This window comes from Hydra vulgaris, chromosome 03 (genome assembly GCF_038396675.1).
Source record: "Hydra vulgaris chromosome 03, alternate assembly HydraT2T_AEP".
In the NCBI taxonomy this organism is placed as follows: Eukaryota; Metazoa; Cnidaria; class Hydrozoa; order Anthoathecata; family Hydridae; genus Hydra; species Hydra vulgaris.
In genome coordinates this window covers 45,431,396-45,451,836 of record NC_088922.1, presented here as the reverse complement: position 1 = coordinate 45,451,836, position 20,441 = coordinate 45,431,396, and the positions used below count along the sequence as shown (strand labels likewise).

The 20,441-nt window shown below is 29.7% G+C and overlaps 1 protein-coding gene across 2 annotated transcripts; it reads right to left on the bottom strand.

Annotated features, from left to right (window-relative positions):
• Nucleotides 1-479: 479 nt before the first annotated feature.
• On the bottom strand, nucleotides 480-2,972 carry LOC100209557 (uncharacterized). 2 transcript variants are annotated; one of them, XM_065793389.1, is made up of 3 exons: nucleotides 2,864-2,972; nucleotides 1,395-2,420; nucleotides 480-1,310 (listed from the first exon to the last, which is right to left on the bottom strand). In XM_065793389.1, the coding sequence occupies exons 1-3, from the start codon at nucleotides 2,955-2,957 to the stop codon at nucleotides 1,012-1,014; spliced, it is 1,419 nt and encodes a 472-aa protein (XP_065649461.1). In that variant the 5' UTR covers nucleotides 2,958-2,972; the 3' UTR covers nucleotides 480-1,011. The 2 variants fall into 2 exon arrangements, with proteins under 2 accessions (XP_065649461.1, XP_065649462.1); XM_065793390.1 differs by having other exon boundaries at nucleotides 2,827-2,962.
• Between the last annotated feature and the right edge of the window lie 17,469 nt (nucleotides 2,973-20,441).

Here is a 20,441-nt window from a genome sequence, read left to right as displayed (position 1 = left end):
GTAATTTTTGTTGATTTGCTAATCGAGGAACCGCACCATGTTCAAATATCCCGTTATAAAACTTTTTAATGTTGTTGTTGACGTGGTATAGAAAACAATCTAAACTCATGTCACCTTATATAAGGTAAATTCAAATCATCTTAAATAAAATAAATTTATCTACTTATAAATAAGTAGATGAACTTATTTTCGTGGCTAATTTTTTTTTTTAATAACATCATTGTATAATAATGAATCAACATTTTTAATTTCTCCTGAAGGTGGGTGATAGCAACAACCTAAAGTTTTTAATTTCTCCTGAAGGTGGTGAAGGTGGGCGATAACAACACCTTAAAAAACTATTTTAACTACTATATACTAAAACTAAACACTAAAAAAATGTAACTGTAAAATATAAATAATAAATAAATATAAGTAATAAAAAAAATAATTAAAAAAATTTAGTATTTAAAAATAAGTTTACAAACGGATAGAAAAACTATGAGCATACGTTTTATTATTGAATGTTTTTTACAACATTATTTCTCATTCATTTATTGTTTATTTATTCATTTATTACAGATAAATGTCGTATATTAAGTATGTTATAACAAATCTATTGTACTAATAGATAAGATTCTCTGATCACTGAAAATAGAGTATTATATATTTGTCGCTTTTAGCAATCTAGACTCAATCTCGCCCATATTAAAGCTAATCGCCTTTTGCAATCTAGACTTAATCTTGCACATCCTAAAGCAATTGAATTGAGTTGCAAGTCTTAATGAATTGGTTTAGGTTTGAATTGCACATTCTAATGTAACTAGATTGGACTTGAAATGTACCAAATAATGTAGCTAAAATAGGCTTAGACTTAATCTTGGATATCCTTAATCTTAATCCTTTAGCTATAAATTTTTATTACTGTTTAGCTTTAAGGAAACTAATGGTCATTCATTTATAGACGCATGATCAATCAAAAGCGTAAGTTTTTGGAGTTTATTTATTGGGATGCTGAACGTTATTTTTATTCTAAGTATGATGATACTTGTCAAACACAACGTTTATAATGTTTTTAATTTCAACATATGCATTGCCAACAGAACCTAGTAAAGCAATTATAATTATTATAACAAAAAGAATTTCATTCCATAGCGGTAGTTTTCCATGAATCCGGGCATAAAACACTACTGGTAATATAATTCCAAGCAGAGCTGCGAAAGATCCACCTACAAATGACAAAACAGGTCCAAATGCGGGCACTACTACTGCTGTTGTCAAAATAGCGAACATCCAGAGTGTTCGGCTCAAAACACGTTGCCAGCAAAATGCTGTAAGAACAAATTTAAAACAATTCTAAAACCTAAAATAAAAAGTTGAATAAAAGTGATTAAATATTAAACTAAAAAGCGTACTTGTTGGTATCCCTATAACTCCTTCAAATTGTTGGTAAATAGGATTTATGTTCAAAACAAAAGCACATAATACGTGACCACATATGCAAGCCTGGGCAGCCATACAAAATGTCCTGAATAAATGTCTTGTATAAAATAAGTCTAAGTAAGTGAACGTTGTAAGAAGGTCTTCTTTAATTAAATCCCCGAGAACTATATATGCAGCTAGAGGAGTCCCAATGTATATAAAAGAGATTATTGAATAGCCAATTGTAATAGAATATACAAAGTTTTCTGGTTTTTTCATATCGTTTTGGATTGTTGGAAATATAGAAACTCCTCCAAAACCAAACAATACGGTACCAAAAGAATGAAGAAACCCATCTCCTGTTATTTTTATATTTTTGTCATTTTCCACAGGGAAACCAGAAATATAACCTAACATAAGACAAATAAGTAGTACAGCGATACCGCTTGTAACCATAGCAAGAAAGCCAATACCTTGGAAATCTTTAGGTGTACCTAGAAACGTAAACGGAAGCAAAAAAAACCCGCATGAACAAAACCAAATGCGCAATTGTGATCGGTACGACATATGATCCCAAGGTGAAGAAGGAAATAGTTCCAACAGAATCTCTCCTGCCAATAAAATAAAAACAATGCAGGTTAAAACTTGGTTAATTGCAAGTGAGACTGTGGTAATACCTTTACCAACATTGCCACTTGCTTCGTAACCCAAGCGAGGATAAGGATCTCTAAGTTGAGTGCGATCAATGTTTTTCATAATTTTTGAACAAGACTTAGCTAAAAGGATACCACAGTAGCACATAAGTGCTGAACAGAGCATAAACATTGGTACGCCATAATATCCTACTAACTTTAACGCATATGGTAAAGCAACCACACCTGCACCGACTACATCTCCAACAACAAAAAATGTAGACGTTACTGTTGACAGTCCTTCCTTTGAGTGTCCAGAGGCATGGCTTTCCTTGTCCTCCTCGTAATTAAGAGTATCGTATTTATCACAAATCTCTTTACCATGTTCTAAATGAGAAATAAGTATTTATCATTAGCATTTGTTACAAATCTCTTTAAATAATATGAGAAATAAGTATTTATCATTAGCATTTGTTACAAATCTCTTTATCATATTTTAAAAGATATAAGAAATAATGTAAATAACTATATTATAATAAACAATTATATGAAATTAGTTTTATTATTTGGATTTACAGGTTATTATTGTTATGTATGAAGAAAAACTTATAAACATGAAACTTATAACTTAAAACTTATAACCATGAAGAAAAACTTATAAAATTAGTTATTAAAAAGTGTAAATACATGGCTGTGGCAAGAAGAAGACAAATTCTGTCTTATCACCAAAATAACGTTACATTAAATTTTTTAATGAGGTAAAATTTGTTAAATAAAAATGAAATTCGATTACCTTTTTCACTATCCATCTTTATATTTAGTGCTCATACCTTTTTTATTGCAGGATATTCCTTGCTCTTTTAATGCGGTCAGCAGTTGGTACGCTTTCAACAATACGCGCCAACTTCCAACCTCACGCTTCATTACATTTCGTAAATACCAATGAATAATTAATAAGAAAAAAAACTAATTTAATGCCTATCTTCTTTATTATAATTTTTTTTTTTTTTTTTTTTTGAATATGTTATATTAGATATACTTCAATTTATAAATATTTGTATTATTATTGGATTGTTAAAAACATTCTTTACGGTGAAGCCAATTTAAAATTTAATATCAATAAAACTTAAAATATTTGCGTAAATATTAGCTTGCTAAATCTTTTTAAGACATTCTTTGATGGAGAAGCATTTCCTTTTTTTTTTTTTTTTTTTTAAATTTTAAAAAAAAATAATATGGTAAGGATTATAGATAAATTTCAAAATATTTGCTAAATTTTTGGGCGGAACATTTTTTGCAAACCGTGTTTTTTTTATTTATTTGTGATACTTTTAAATAGAATCGTTGGTTGAATGGTTTCTAAAGTTTTAGGAAGTTGGAGACAGAAAACATAAACATAAGTCATCTTCTCCCGATCATTTGACCAGATGACATATTTATGAACTTTACCTTTTTTATTTTTATTACATTTCTTTTCTAGTTGCAAACTGAAAACTTTTGCAGTCATTCAATGATTATGATAATACAAACGTACTGACATAAATATTATTGCTTAATGACTGACAGTTTTGTAAAAATTCAGAATTTTTAAAACATTCCTAACTTGACCCGTCATTTAATTACATATTTGGAATGAGATCAAATAGATAGATGGTAAAAACAATTATCTTCAAATGGTTCCACAAAAAAACTTTTGAATAATAGTAGACTAGTAAATAATGAGACAATAGCAGCTAGTCTTTCTGAATGTAATCTTTAATTTCAATTTTGCTCAATCCAGCAAAGTTTGCTTCTTATTTAAAAACTTTTAGAAATAGCTATAGGATTTAGTAAAATTAAAAAATTATAATATAATAGGAGATAAGGGGTAAACAGATTTTATCTGTTTTATTTAAGGGGTAAACCAATTTTATCTATTTTATTTAAGGGGTAAACAGATTTTGTCTGTTGACCAGCCTCGCACCCCTTCTTCATCAATTAGGCTGGTGCAGATGTATTTTTAATACATTGTTTCCAAATTAGGATGTTGAATGCTGCGTCTTCTTGACTCAATGCATTGGTTTTACGTGTGCCTCTGTTTTTATGACTAGGCAACTCATTCTATTATCGTCTAATGAGGGTACAGCTCTAAAAATCAGTTTTATGGTGCTGAGGCCGGATGGTAGTCAGGTTTCCCAAACTCTGTGGTAGCTCTCAGAGAGGCTGATTCCATCAACAGCTAAAAAATATCAAAGTATTAATAATTAAGTATTAAGTATGGATGGTGTCTCTGTTAGTACTTTTGGTGTGCATTGCGGAGGCCACACCTGGAGTCCTTTGTTACGGCTTAGGGTCTATTAATAGTTATGAGGCAATTGCTTGGGCTATTAAGCAGTGTTCTGAGGACTATCTATGCTTTGAGTTTGAATAAAGTACCAAAAACTATAAAACACAAAAAACCAAGTTTTTCAAATCACCAAGTTCTCCAAACCTATCATTCACTAATATTCTTGGTCTTCAAAGTAACTTTTCTTCAGTTGAGTCTTATCTTTTGCAAAGTTCACCAGACCTACTTGCTCTTTGTGAGACTAATTTGAGTTCAGCTGTCTCATCTTGCAATCTTAGTGTTGATGGTTATCTTCCTTTAATTCGTAAAGACTCTAATTGTCACATGCTTGGCCTGGGCATTTACATTCGTAAGAATTCAGCTATTTGTCGTGAAATTAGGTTTGAATCCATAGACTATTACTTTATATGCTTTCTTTTAGCACCACTTCACTCTATCGCCTTTCTCTTTGTTCTATATCTCTCTCGTTCATCTCAAAACTGCATTCTTTTTGATGTTATTTCTGATTATATTGACCAAGCCCTCTCTCTTTATCCATCAGCTAATATAGTTGTTGTCGGTGACTTTAATGCTCATTACTCTAAATTGCTTGGCTCTAGTGTCATTGATTCTGCAAGCATTAAAGCCCACAACTTTGCCTTTCTTGATCCCTAACTCAAATAGTCAACTTTCCTACTCGCTTTCCAGACAACCCGAATCATTTACCAGCTCTACTCGACTTAAGTCTTGTTTCTGATCCTAGTCAGTGCTCAGTTTCTCCACATTCACCCTTAGGTGCTTCTGATCATAGTTTGATCTCTCTAAAACTAATATCTCATTCTTCTTTATCAACTGAATCCCCCTATTATCGCACCTTTTACAACTACCTTAAAGCTGACTGGGATTCTTTCTGTGATTTTCTTCGTGATGGCCCTTGGGTAGAAATCTTTCGTCTTCCTGTCAACAAATGTGCTTCTTACATAACTTCGTGGATTCAGGCTAGCATGAAATCTTTTTTCCCCTCTCAACAATTCCAGAAATCTCGTATCTCATCTCAAAAGTTAGGCTCTTGTGACTTCTGGAGAATCTTTAATAGTATTAATAATAAGGACAAATCTTTAACTCCACCCCTCTTGTATGGTTCAGACTTTTTCACCTCATCTAAAGACAAAGCTGGATTGTTTGCTAAAAACTTTTCATCGATATTATCTCTTGATTCCACTAGTTGCGTTCTATCTAATATTGCCAACAAACAGGTTGATCCATTGCTTGACATTCGTGTCACTCCAGCTTCTGTATCTAAAGTGATTTCCTGCCTAGACTCTTCTACAGCTTGTGGCCCGGACAACATACCTGTTATTGTCTTGCAGAAGTGCTCTCCGAAGCTGTCGTCTATACTCTCAAAACTATTCAACAAGTGCTTATCAGAGTCTTGTTTTCCAGCCTTTTGGAAAGCGGCATTTGTTATATCTATCTTCAAAAATTCTGGAGAGCGATCTGATTCGTCTAACTACCGTCTCATTAGTCTTCTTCCTATCATAAGCAAGGTTTTTGAATCTTTAATTAACAAACACTCAATTTCTCATCTTGAATCTAATAACTTACTTTCTTACCATCAGTATGGATTTCGATCTTCTCGTTCTACAGCTGATTTGCTAACAGTAATAACAATAAGTTTTATCGTGCATTAGATAAGGGTGGAGAGGTTAAGGCCATCGCTCTTGACATTTCAAAAGCTTCTGATAAAGTTTGGCATGCTGGTCTTCTCCATAATCTTTCTTCTTATTGTGTATCTAGCAACATCTTTAAGATTATTGAATCATTCCTTTTCAATCATAGTATAAAAGTTGCCCTCGATGGACAGCACTCTTCTTCTTATTCTGTAATTTCAGGGGTTCCTCAAGGTTCTATCCTCGGCACTATACTCTTTTTAATTTACATTAACGATCTTCCAGATATTTTCACATCTAAGGTGGCTTTGTTTGCTAATGATACTACCATTTATTCTTGTCGTGATAAGAAACCAACTCTCTCTGATTGCTTGGAGGGGGCATTTGAGCTTAAAAAGGATCTCACTTCTGCTACAGCATGGGGCTCACAGAGGCTGGTGAACTTTAATTCAGATAAAACTCAATTTTTTTCAGCTAATCGTTATCGCAATATGGTTCTGGATATTGAGAAACTCAACACATTACAGATATTAATTTTTATGTATAAGTACAAAAACAATCTTATAACAAGCGTTTTTTCAGATAATCTACAACTATCACCTAGGGAAAATTATATCACAGCAGTTTTCTAATTACAAACCGTGGTCCATCAATATGGAATCATTTCCAAAATAAAAATATTAAAGACCTAAAAAGCATTTCGTCGTTTAAACGACAAACTAAAATGGATCTCCTTAATTCCTGACATATATTATAGTTTATATATTTGTTTTCAGATTTAAAAATTCTTTTTTTTTTATTCTTCTTATTTGTTTTAATATTTTTTGTTTTCAATTTTTTACACTAAAAAAAATATGAGTTTTGCTTTATTGAATTTTTGTTTTACTTTAATAATTAAAGTACTTTTTTTTAATAAGTGACTAAAGGGGCTCTATGGAAAGATTGTGATGATAAACGTATCATCCTAACCTTCTTTGAGTTCCTGACTGATTGTATATATATATATATATATATATATATATATATATATATATATATATATATATATATATATATATATATATATATATATATATATATATATATATATATATATATATATATATATATATATATATATATATATATATATATATATGCCCGTAGCCACCGAGTGGGCAGCAAAGGCATTTGCACCACCAATAATTTTTCAAATAAATAAATTTGAAGAAATTGACTGAAATATGACTAAAAAAAAGGTTTTTAAACAATTTCGGGGTAGTAATGCCCCTCCAATATATAGTTTTTGTTCTTACGGCCCTGATATATATATATATATATATATATATATATATATATATATATATATATATATATATATATATATATATATATATATATATATACACTATAAAAAAAAAATTAAAAACGTTTTTTGTCAAGGTTTTTTATGTTTACGATGTTATTTATTTTTTATATGGTTATATGAAAAATTGTAATATTGTTTAATCAGCGAAATAAAAGTTAATAATAAGATACAGTTTTTAAAATAGTAAAAGAATATTAACTTCTTAGTCTCACTTTAGTGTAGAAAAATTAAAAAAGTAATTTGGTTTATTAGGCTGTTACCGGTAAGTAGGCAGGTTTATATGAAACAGCTTCAATTTATTTGAATTAACATCACACATCAAAACTTGCACCACTGTGTATATTGCAACAACTTTTGTTAATTTAAAAGAACTTCAGTGCATTAAGTAATTATCTGTTCTTGATAAAAAAGTTTGATGCATCTTGTAAAATTTCCCTATTAGACAACTCTAGTTTTCAGGTCTAAATACTAAACTCTAGTTTTTAGGCCTAAATACTGAAGCGTATTTAACTGCATATTGTAAATTTCATTGTATACTCAAAAAATATTTATATTTGTCTTTGTAGCGCGGTTACATAGTTAATTAAGAATTTGCCTTAGCAACTTTTTCCCTACATTTTGTGTAAAAGATAGTATAAGGGAAGGGCTGGCCATAGACATAGACAAACTAGGCAGCCGCCTAGGGCATCCGATTGGTGGAGGGGATCTTAGTTGCACAAAGCATTGCGAGGTTTTAAAGATTTTCTAAAGTTTTTTTACAAAAAACTTTAGTATAATTTCCCTGGTCTTTCTACAGCCATACAATTCCATATCATTACACTACATCCATCAAATTTAACAGTAGGCACTAGACAGACTGGTCAAAATGTTTCACCAGGTCTTCTTCTTGCATTCATTACGTTAGGAGTTTCAAAAATCTGTAAAAAAAATCCAAAATATCAAGTTTTAGCGCTTATTTCTTGTTTATATAAATTTAGTTATAAGGATCTATTTATTTATCATTTCTGAAGAATTTAGTTAGTTTTACTCACCTCAAAGGTGAATTCATAAGACCAGATTACTTTACTCCATTCCGCAGATCTCCAATCTTTGTAATGTATCGCCCATTGTAGTCTTTTTTTCTTATTTTTTTCTGAGAGCCTAACTTTTTTTGTTGCCTTGCAGCCTCAGTCTACATTTTGTCAATCTTCCTCTATCAGTTCGTGCTGAAGTATTACGCTTTAGTTGCCTCTGCAAGGTCACGTGATAGCGGCAAAGACAATTTACAAAAATTTTCCAAAGCCATTTGTGGTATCATTTGGTCTCAAGCTGTAGTCATCTTTTTTCTTCCAGTTCGGTGTCTACTTTTAAGACTCCCGAAAGTTTTGTGTCGTTTTAAAGTTAACAATATGTATATTGTATATATATATATATACAAGTTAACAAGTCAAGATATCATCAAGAAATAAAGAATAAAAAATAAATATAAAAAATGCGGATACTCAAAGAAGACCATCAGGTCTTGTCATAGAGAAACCGCTATTGTAAAAATTAGAACGTTTTTTTTTTTAAATGGTTTTTTCCTTTTATTATTGTGTTTACGGCTTGCATCAATCAAATTACTGTGTCTTCCGAACAGCTGACTCATGCGAACAATAATGTCCATAATTTTCTTGATAAATCACTTGCGCACACTGAATCTAATTTGTTGAAAATAATCACTGAATCTCATTTATCGCTATATACCACTTATTCACTATATACCACTGAATATAATCAAAATAATCTTAATTCCAGACTGAATATAACACATTTCCAGATTGTTCAAAAGGGTCTAGGTAGCCATACGATGGTTATCGCTGTGTGCCAAAATACCAAATTTCCGTTTGCGTTTCTGACAAAAAAAAACGCTAAGCCACTGCCAAATATATAAATTAACGTTTACGCTTCTGAAGACAAAAATGCCAAGCCACTACCAAAGGATGGTTCATCTCCAAACGTAGCCTACATACATATATTCGCAGATACGCATACATCTATTCTTTTTTATTTTCCTTTTCTTATATATATGTATATATATATATATATATATATATATATATATATATATATATATATATATATATATATATATATATATATATATATATATATATATATATATATATAAATATATATATTTTTTTTAATTTTTTATAATTTTTTTTTTATTATTATTATTATTTTTTAACGTTTTTATTCTTGTTATTTATTTATTTTTGTTCAATTTTTTTTATTACAAAATTAAATTTAATAAAAGTCTATAAAGTTCGTCATATAATATTATAAATTAAAATAAAAATAAACATAAAATATTACTTAAAAACTATAACATGTTAAATAATTGCTTGTTGATAAAAAAAAAAAAAATAAATACATAAATAAATAAGAATATACATTAAATATATACAAATACTAATATAGATAAGGGATTTTCAAAAATTTAAAAGTAGATTAGTATATTTTCAGTTGAAAAAATGAGTTTTTAAAAATTTTGTTTAATAGAATCAAAATTACATTCTTGAAAAAAATCTTAGGAAGTATTTAGAACTTTACTATTCCATAAAAATGGTCCGCGAAATCAAATAAAAAATTTTCCAAAATTAGTTTGAGAAAATGGTTGTCAAATTAAATTATTGTTCCTTAAAATATATTTATTTCTATCTCTTTGTAAATACCAGTTACGAAAAGAATGATAGATGGGTTTTGCATTTATACATAAAACAAAGAATATTAAAAACATTTAACTCATATATATTGAGTGCTTTTATATAAAAGAGGCTTGGCGTGAGTAAACGGTCCTTGAAATTTATAAAGCGTGCTACATGCTTCTGTTGCCGATAGAGAGGTTTAAGTTTACTTTTATAAGTGCTACCCCAAGTAATGTTTGCATAGTTAATATGGCAATGAATGAGCGAATAATATAATTGAATTAAGGTATATTTATCAAGAACGTTTCTTATTTTGTATAAAATGCCTATACTCTTTGAAATTTTATTGCATAAGTTAGCAAAGTGGCTTTTCCATGTAAGATTTTCATCGATATATACACCTAAAAATCTTGTCACTAGAACTCTTTTAATAATTATGTTATCGATAAAAAGAAAGGGTAAGATGCTAGGCAGTTGGTGCTTTTTACCATATGAATGACAAAGAATCCATTTAGTTTTATCAATATTTAATGATAGTTTGTTAAATCTAAACCATTCGGAAATTTTGACTAGTTTAATGTTCATATAGCTAAAAAGTGTAAAAATGTTGTTATGAGAAAGAAACAAGTTAGAATAATCAGCGAACATAATTGTCATTAGGTTGGAAGCTTTTGGTAGATCATTAATATATATTAGAAATAGGAGGGGTCCTTATATGGATTCTTGAGGAACTCCACATGAAGTATTTAACAAATTAGATGATACGTTATCATTTGCATAAACATATTGTTTTCGATTATTTAGGTAACTTTTTAGCCAAATTAATATATTTCCAGTAATTCCTTATCACTCCAACTTTTTAAAAAGAATTTCGTGATCAATAGTATCAAAAGCTTTTGCCAAGTCAATGAAAACACCTAAAGTAAATTGAGAATTTTCAAACGAGTCAGATATATTTCTTGTAAATTGTGGAATGGCATATTCAGTGAAACTGTTTTTTTGGAATCCATATTGATTGCTGTATAATAAATTGTCTATTGTAAGATGATTATAAATTTTATTGTACAAAATTCTTTCTAAAACTTTAGAAAATACAGAAAGTAATGAAATTGGACGATAGTTACTTATATTCTCAATGTCACCATCTTTTAATATTGGTATGACTTTTGCTAATTTTAAAGTTTGTGGAAAAATTCCCTGTTTAATTGATATTGAAAAAGTCTTAAAGAGTATATATCTTAATAGTATAGTCAAAATAGACTGAAAATGGGGTCAACCTGGACAAAATTTGTAAAAAGCAGTGTTTGGTATCATTAGAAGCGTAATTTTATGTACTTTAAGCAGGAAAAAGTCCACCGAATAACTTTTTGGGGAAAAAAAGAAATGGCTATTTTACTTAGGGTCACTATTTTACATTTTTGATAATATTATAATTTAATGGAATTCCTAATTATGCTAAGTTTGATTATTATTGTTTATTTATTTAAATAAAATGTAAGTTTGCATAATTTGTTTTTTAATTCTTAGCAATATATAAAATGAATTTTATTTATTTATTTAATACAAGGGATCTGGTACCAAGTTTAACAAGCAATATAACAAGTTTTTGTTATATTGCTTTAGGCCTTTTTTTTTCTATTTAATGCCTAATATATGAAAATATGCCGAAAATAAAATGTCAAACTTTAAATTTTTTGTACAAAAACATTGAGCATTAATCATTTACTGACACATTAGTACTAATGCGAAAATATTTCTTTAGAAATAGGCATTTATATTATTTAAAATTACGAAAAAATGGATGACGATATTTGCATTATCTGTAAAGAAACAACTAATGCTACACTTGTTACTGTAGGAGAAAAAGGAACAAAAACTATATTTGAGTTTTCAAAACTTAGAACTGACTCCCAACTAACCAACTTTTTGAACGGAAAAACCAGCATCAAGGTTCATTCTGTTTGCAGAAAAGATTATACAAACAAGTGAAGGTTGTCAACCTCAGAAAATCCTCTAAAGAAGAAATGTAAGCTACGCTCAGAAGTAAGTTTTAATTGAAATTTCAATTCGCTTAATATACTAAAAAGTATAAAAATATATAAAAATTATATATAATATAAATGTACATTGCAAATGGTAAAAGAGTAAAAAAGACTTTTTGAATGAATTATCGGTAGGGTTAATAAAATAATATTTTTTTAGGAAAATTTTTTTTGGAAAAAAAACTGTTTCATTTATGGAAAACTAGCTATTGTGGATCCTAAACATCTAGATTGTGCCAATATAATCCATGTAGAAACAATATGTTGCAAAGAAAATCTTCTTAAATTGTGTGAAAAGAGAAATGATGATCGATCATCTAGTGTTGGCCACCGTTTGAATGAATGCATTGATTTGGTTGCTACTGAGATATCATTGTATCATATCATTGTATAGCTAAAAGTCTTATAACATTACACCCTGGAATTAAAGTTAATAATGAAACAATTCATGCGAACCCAACTGTTCTCTTTCAAAAACTTATCATGTTAGCTGAACAATCAGAAGACATTACAAGTTGCTTTAAGTATGAGTTAACATCTGAACCAACATCGCTTTTTAAAGATGGTCTTATGAGGAAATCCAATAAAGCATTAGAGGAGATGGGGGCCCCTTGATCCTTTTCAGGGTTTATGGTTGATTACTTGAAAACCATTGCAGACAACACTACTATTTTAAATATTTTAAAAAGAATATTCATTTCTTTATTCAAATCAACAAGCTAATTTTGGTACAAATAATATTTAGTAAGCTAAAACTCAACTTTATAACATCACCTACAAAGGATCACGGTGCCCCGTATATGGGGCACCTTGATCTGCACTATGGGGCACTTTGATCCTATAAACAGTTTTTTACAAAATCAATAAAATGTTGGCAATAAAGCATAATTAAAAACATAGTTCTGCACATTTCTGCTGAGAGGTTCACATTTAAAGTTTAGTGCAACAGTTTTTTCATCAAAAATCTTAAAAAATGTTTGCAAAAACTGAAAAATCAAAGTCGAAAATCGAATGTCGACCGACACGAGCCGTGCCACCATGCTGCATTGGATCGGGAAGCTTGCAGACGATATCATCTCTGATAAACTCGTATAATTGCTCACTGACAGAGATGAATTTATATGATTTTAAATTTTCTCTTTTCAAATATTTGAGCATTCGCACATTTTCTTCTTCACAGATTTGTCCAACATAATGAATCGTTTTCATCACATTCAATGCATCAAAGTCAAAGTTTAGGTCTGATGATTCAACTATCTGTTGAGAAGGTATCACGTCAAGATCATTTTCACTGTCATCACTTTCAAGCGGTGGTAGGTTATCAATATTATCAAAATCATCGGAAAGTTCCATTGGCTCATCGTCTTCAACGGCTGCACTTGTAGCTTTTTTTTTCTTGATACGTTTTATCTTTCGAAGTCTCAACTCTTCCTCAAACTCATCATCGGATTCAAACTGAATTCGGATTCTTCAACTCATCATCGGATTCTTCAAACTCATCATCGGATTCTTCAAACTCATCATCGGATTCTTCAAACTCATCATCGGATTCTTCAAACTCATCATCGGATTCTTCAAACTCATCATCGGATTCTTTAAACTCATCATCGGATTCTTCAAACTCATCATCGGGTTCTTCAAACTCATCATCGGATTCTTCAAACTCATCAGTGGATTCTTCAAACTCATCATCGGATTCTTCAAACTGAAGTCTTGTAAGAGCACTTTTTGTTTTAGGTTTTGTTGTGGTCTTTTTTAAATTTTTCTGAACAGTTAAAACTTTTTTTTTGGTCGGTTTTTTTGTTTTATTTTTTCTTTTGCTAAACAAATCTCATTTCGAACAGGAGTGTCTGTCAAAATTCTTGTTTTTTGTTGCCTACTTTTAAATTGTTTTTTTCTGGCTGGAGCCTTCGGAAAGGGTCTCAGAACTTCAGGTGTTATGACATTCCGGATTGCTGTTACGGCAACAGATAATCCTGCTTCGGCAACAGATGGTCCTGCTAATTCAGAAGAGTCTCGCTCATCCAAGCTAGCCATTTCCTGCTGATTTTCATCGGGGTTCGATACAATAGTTTCTGCAATATCTGCAATGATTTCTGGATGCTCAACAGAAGGAGGAGTAGGTTCTGGACGATCGATCACTGATGCTGCCAGAAATTCGTCATCTGTGAAAATGTCCGGGTTTTCCGGCAACTTTAAATCCTGACTCAATGTTTGATTTTGTAAAGGCTTTACCATATGCTTCACACACAATCGGAACAATGTCATAAATAGTCATCGGTCTCGGACTGCTGACTAGCCAATTGCCACATGCCGCATTGTAATACCTCTTCAGAGACCCATACACAGATCTGTCCAACGGTTGCAGCTTGTGACTACAGTGTGGTGGAAAACTAAGCATAAGTATTCCGTTTTCTCTCGCCAAATCGAGGGCTGCCACAGATATATGACTCTCGTGGTTGTCTAACACAAGAAGAACTTTGGACTCTTTCGAACAGTGCGAATGTTTGATGAAATGTTTTAACCATTCGACAAAGATCTCTGATGTCATCCAACTAGATGGATTAGCAAATCCTACGCATCCAGATGGGCCATCTTTGATCATAAAATCCCGAAACTTCACCTTCAGAAAAACGAACAGTGGTGGTATCGAATTGCTGATCGCATTTACAGCACAGCAAGCTGTCACGAGAGTTCCTCTTTCTTCCGATGTTATACTACCTACTTGTTTGACACCTTTACTAGCAATAACTTTGACAGATTTTTGTACGGTTGTTAGTCCCGTTTCTTCTACATTGTAAATGCTTTCTGGACCAAACTGATGACGTTTCCGCACTTATCGGAGATTCCGAAAAAATTCACTAACAGTGATTCTGTTGAATGCTGTCGCTTTTGCAAAGCTGGTGGCTTCTGGTGCTCGTAGAGATAATTCTGGTTTTCTTTTCATATATAAGCTCTGTAACCAATCGATGCCTGCCAATTTGTTCTTGATCCATGAATCCGGACAAACTTTATTATTAGCAACAGCCATTTCATATGCTAATTGGCGAGTTATTTTTGTTGAAAGGTCATAGTTCATCTTCGACGCTTGAAGCAAATAATTTATCTTCCTCTTCTTCTGTAAAGACCTGTCGTGTATTAAATCTCGGTTTAAATGTAATATCCGGATTAGGCCGTTGCTTTTTAACATATCTTTTCAATGTCATACGATCAACACCAAACTCTCGAGCAACTTGGTTGTTAGGTCTGTTTTTCAATAAAACTTCATTTACAGCGGCTCTCATTGTTTCTGGAGGTATCATTCCTCTATCTGTCTTTCGAATTCTACTTCTTACCATACTCAGTCAATACCAAATCTAAAATATTGAAAACAAATTCAAAAACATTTTTAGGATTTGATGCAATATGATACAAATTAATGTCTATCAAAAATTCAACAAATTTAAATCGAGTATTATTACTATATCTTTATAGAATAATTTTACCTTTTTATCTAAATATTATTAATTTTATTTATCTAGCAAATAAAAATATTAGTTCTTTGTGCAATGAATGCATTTCAATAGTTATTTTAATGTAATCAAATACACAAAAACCAGACCAAATTAAACATGTGTTATTATAATTTTAGTATGAGGCACCTTGATCCTCAGATCAACCAGCCCCATGTTAGAGAGATCAAGGAACCCCTATAGGTATACGGCTGTATCTCGCCGATAAATAACATGCGACGCCAAAAACATACCATAAAATATAGGTCAATAAAACACATAGGGACTACAGTTGATATTTTACAAATATTTAACATAGTAACAAAAATATATAAATAATTATCATGTTCATCGAATTTACTTTTTATCGCGAAAATCAAACTTTTATTTCTTAAAATTCGTAAAATTATTTTTTTTGCAAAACAACAACGAAAATAAATAGCCGAAAGTCTACGCGGTAAGCAACTCATGACGTCACGCAGATATAATTATAAATAGATGATGTAGCGGAAAAAGATCAAGCTGTTCTTTGGAAAATTCCTTCTACATTTGGTGATATAGTTCAACAGTATTGCAATTATATTGACCAAAAATATGGAAAAAAAATACAACTGTGGTTTCTGATGGCTACAAACTTTCGACGAAAGATCATGAGCACCAAAGACGAGTAAAAGTAAAATTTCCAGATCTTGCTCTACATCATCAAACGGAAATTAACTGCAAGCAAGCCGATTTTTTATCAAGCAAAAACAACAAAACTAATTTAATTACCTACTTATCAAGTGCATTGATATTATATGATCATGATTGCACTAGATGTGAAAATGACGCTGATAAAACTATAGTTTTGAAAAGTCTTGAAAATGCAATCGAAGGAAATCATACTACCGTTGTTTTGATGATACAGACATACTTGTTTTACTTTTCAACATGTGGCAGCCATCAATGAGCGATATTTTCATTTGCCATGAAGCTTGTAAAGGCATCAAAAAAGACATGGAATTGATCAGTGTGCAAGAAACTATCTCACTATTGCCAACTCATGTAAGAAGCAATCTACTATTTATTCATGCTTGGGGCGGATGTGATACTACATCTTCATGTTTTAAGCAAGGCAAAACTGCTGCCATGAAGCTAAAAAGTTTTTTGGAGGAGGGAGGGGGGGAGCCCCACCCCCTGGCCTACCCGGTGTTGATGGGGATGTATTATATTTTTTTTAAATTGCTTATTGTATATTATATATTTATCATTTTTTGATGACATATTCATAAATAGAAAAACCATTTAGACATTTAGTGTTTTTTTAATGAAAGTGTGAAAAAATGACGTTATTACACAAAAAGTTATTGCAACAAAAAATAGTGTAAATAATTTTGCCCAAGAGGTTATTTGGTGGACTTTTTCCTGCAAAATGTACATAAAATTGCGGTTCTAACGGTACCAAACACTGCTTTTTACAAATTTTGTCCAGGTTGACCCTCAAGTTGACTACACTATAAAACATCAAATGAACTTATAATAATGTTGACGTTAATACCATCAGGGCCTACTGCTTTGTTAGATTTTAACATTTTAAAGGCAATTTCAAACTCTTCAAAAGATAATTCAAAAGAGTTCAAGTAAGAGTTTAAAGGGAAACATAGATCATTCATTAAACTGTTAGTTATGGGAATTTTTTTTGCAAGATTTGGTCCTACAAACACAAAATATTTATTAAACTCTTTCGTAATTTGTCTTTTATCATGTAAAAATTCATTATTATGTTTAACCGTGTTTGGCTAAGAGTGAGGTGTACATTTTTTGCGGTCAGTAATTTCTCTTATTATAAACCAAGTGCGTTTAAAATTTAATTTATACTCATCTACTTAATTTAAATAATACCTTTTTTTTTTTGATTTTTCTTGAGGCTTTCAAAAATTTTAGCGAAATTTTTATATATAATTTCATTTTCATTTGGTTTACATTTTAAGTAATTAATGTATAATTTTTGTTTAATTTTTGAAGACTTCCGCAAACCCTTTGTAATCCAAGGCGATTTAATACTTTTAGCTTTGAGATTTAAGTTAACTTCAGGGAAATTAGTGTCGTAAATATCATAGAAAGTTTTAAATAAGGAGTTATAAACTAAGTTTGTATTATCAGAGGTGTTAATAATGCTCCAATTAATTAGAGATAATTGTTCTTTAAAAGATTCAAGGTTTTCATTTGTAAAAATGCACTTTTTGAAAACTCGTTTTTTATTAGGAAGTAATTTATTTATACTTATAGAGAAGAAAATCGGAAAATGATCAGATATGTCATTTTTAATTATGCCCTTTTTTAAGGATTAGTTAAAAACATCAGTGGTTAAAATATTATCAATTAAAGAAGCACTTGATTGAGTAATTCTTGTCAGTTTGCTAATCAAAGGAATCGCACCATTTTCAAAAATGCCATTATAAAACTTTTTAATGTTATTAGTGACGTGGTATTGAAAACAATCTAAATTCAGATCACCCAATAAGTAGATAAATTTATTTTCGTGGTTACTTTTTTTAATAACGTCATTACATGTCATGTCATGCCAGGTAAAATATCAAAGCTATTTTTAACATAAATAAGAAGCCTCCGCCACGCTTATTTGTTTTCCGTGCCAATAAAATTACGTTAAAACCCGGCAGTTCAAAATTGGTAAAAGAATTCACGTCATCTGAACTGCACCATGTTTCTGTTAAGCAAATTATATTAAAAAGATTACAAGTTTCTTCAATAAAATTACTAAAGAAAATTTTTTTCAAACTTATATTAATATATTATTAATATATTAATGCGAATTGTGTTAATATTATTTTGATCAAGAAATCCTTTAATTTCATGGGTATAAAAGTAGTTGCATTTATTTTGCAAAGCACTAGAATTAGTACAATAATTAAGATCAGGATCAGATTCATGGTCTAATAAGAAATCATTAGTTAAAAAAAATTATAAAAACTAGACACACACAAAAATATATATATATAATATATTATATATATATATTATATATATATATATATATATATATATATATATATATATATATATATATATATATATATACATATATATATATATATATATATATATTTATATATAATATATATATATATATATATATATATATATATATATATATATATATATATATATATATATATATATATTGGTCTATATTGTGATGACGGCCAATATATATATATATATATATATATATATATATATATATATATATATATATATATATATATATATTGGTCTATATTGTGATGACGGCCAATATATATATATATATATATATATATATATATATATATATATATATATATATATATATATATATATATATATATATATATATATATATATATATATTGGTCTATATTGTGATGACGGCCAATATATATATATATATATATATATATATATATATATATATATATATATATATATATATATATATATATATATATATATATATATATATATATATATATATATATATATATATATATATATTGGTCTATATTGTGATGACGGGCTAGCGATATTTAAGAACAAAAATGGCCAGTAAATGTAGAAAATCAAAAAACGATCTTCTTATTTTCATCCAATGCAATATAATAATAGTTAACTATCTCAACGTGACATTTGATCTCAATAACAATTCTTTTTAACCATACCGTAAATGCGACAATAAGCTGAATTATGTTCACTCTGATTCAAAGCACCCACCTAGTATTATCAAAAGACTCCCTCGCACTGTTGAATTGAGATTATCTATCACATCAGAAATTCAATCAAAGTTAGTTATAGCTGTATGCAAAACGTAAAATCTATAATTAGTTCATACAACCGCAAGATGTTACACAGTGATGCAAATTTGAATGCAAGAACTAGCAACTGCGTTACAAAGACCGCTTGCCCATTTGACAATCAGTATTTATTAAGTTTGATGAAAATCCTTGTCCTAAAGAAAAAGAAAAAGTATGTTTCGGTATGAGTGAGACACCATTCAAGCTTAAATACGCAAATCTTTTAAAATCTTTTAACGTCATGAAATACAGAAATGATACCGATCTTTCTAAGGAGATTTGGAGTTTAAAAGAAAAAAACATGAAACACACAATAAAGTGGAAAATTATAAAACGCTGTAAACCTATCAAAACAACATCCAAAACTTGTAGCCTCTGCCTTCATGAGGAATTCATAATTTTATATCACAAAGAAAACAACCTGCTTAATAAAAAAGACGAAATATTATCTAAGTGTCGACATTCCAACAAATTTTTACTGTCCTCTTTTGATACCGGAGACTAAATAGTACGTACTTCCTTTTGAGGAAATTTTTGCATTTCAATTAACTACCCCTTGAAATGTGGGACATTGGTGTTAAAACTAAACTTTGAAAAATATTAGCCTGATTGGATTACTATTGTGCCTCCCCAGACCCCTTTTAATTAAAAAGTTATGGCAGAATATGCCTATGGCATATTCTGCCATAATTTTAGTTATGGCAGAATATGCCAACTTTTGCAATTTTATTGTGTTAAATAGTGTTAAAAATCGCAACAAAAAAAAGAATTATTTTGACGCGAATTATAAGTATAATTAAATAATACAGTTAAATTTTTTTAAGGATGAAGATTTATCTTTAATTAACTATTAATTATTTGTAATAATATAAAAGTTTGTTAAAATAAATTTGTTTGATTAACATCATTTTTAAATCATTTTTTCCATTGTAGAAAGTGAGTTAATTAATTTTTACTTAGACAAATTTGATGACTTCTTTCCCGGCCTTTTTGTAGCAAATCTAGCTTTATAAACAGTAAGCATTTCTGAATTTCTTCTTCTTTATTATATCT

What these genes read in the sequence shown, in the direction of transcription:
- LOC100209557 (XM_065793389.1), bottom strand. Translation starts at nt 2,957, where the DNA reads ATGAAGCGTGAGGTTGGAAGTTGGCGCGTATTGTTGAAAGCGTACCAA. An exon ending in AATATCCTGCAATAAAAAAG is followed by an intron (nt 2,421 to 2,863) that starts GTATGAGCACTA and finishes TTTCTCATTTAG; the next exon opens with AACATGGTAAAGAGATTTGT. An exon ending in AGTTATAGGGATACCAACAA is followed by an intron (nt 1,311 to 1,394) that starts GTACGCTTTTTA and finishes TTGTTCTTACAG; the next exon opens with CATTTTGCTGGCAACGTGTT.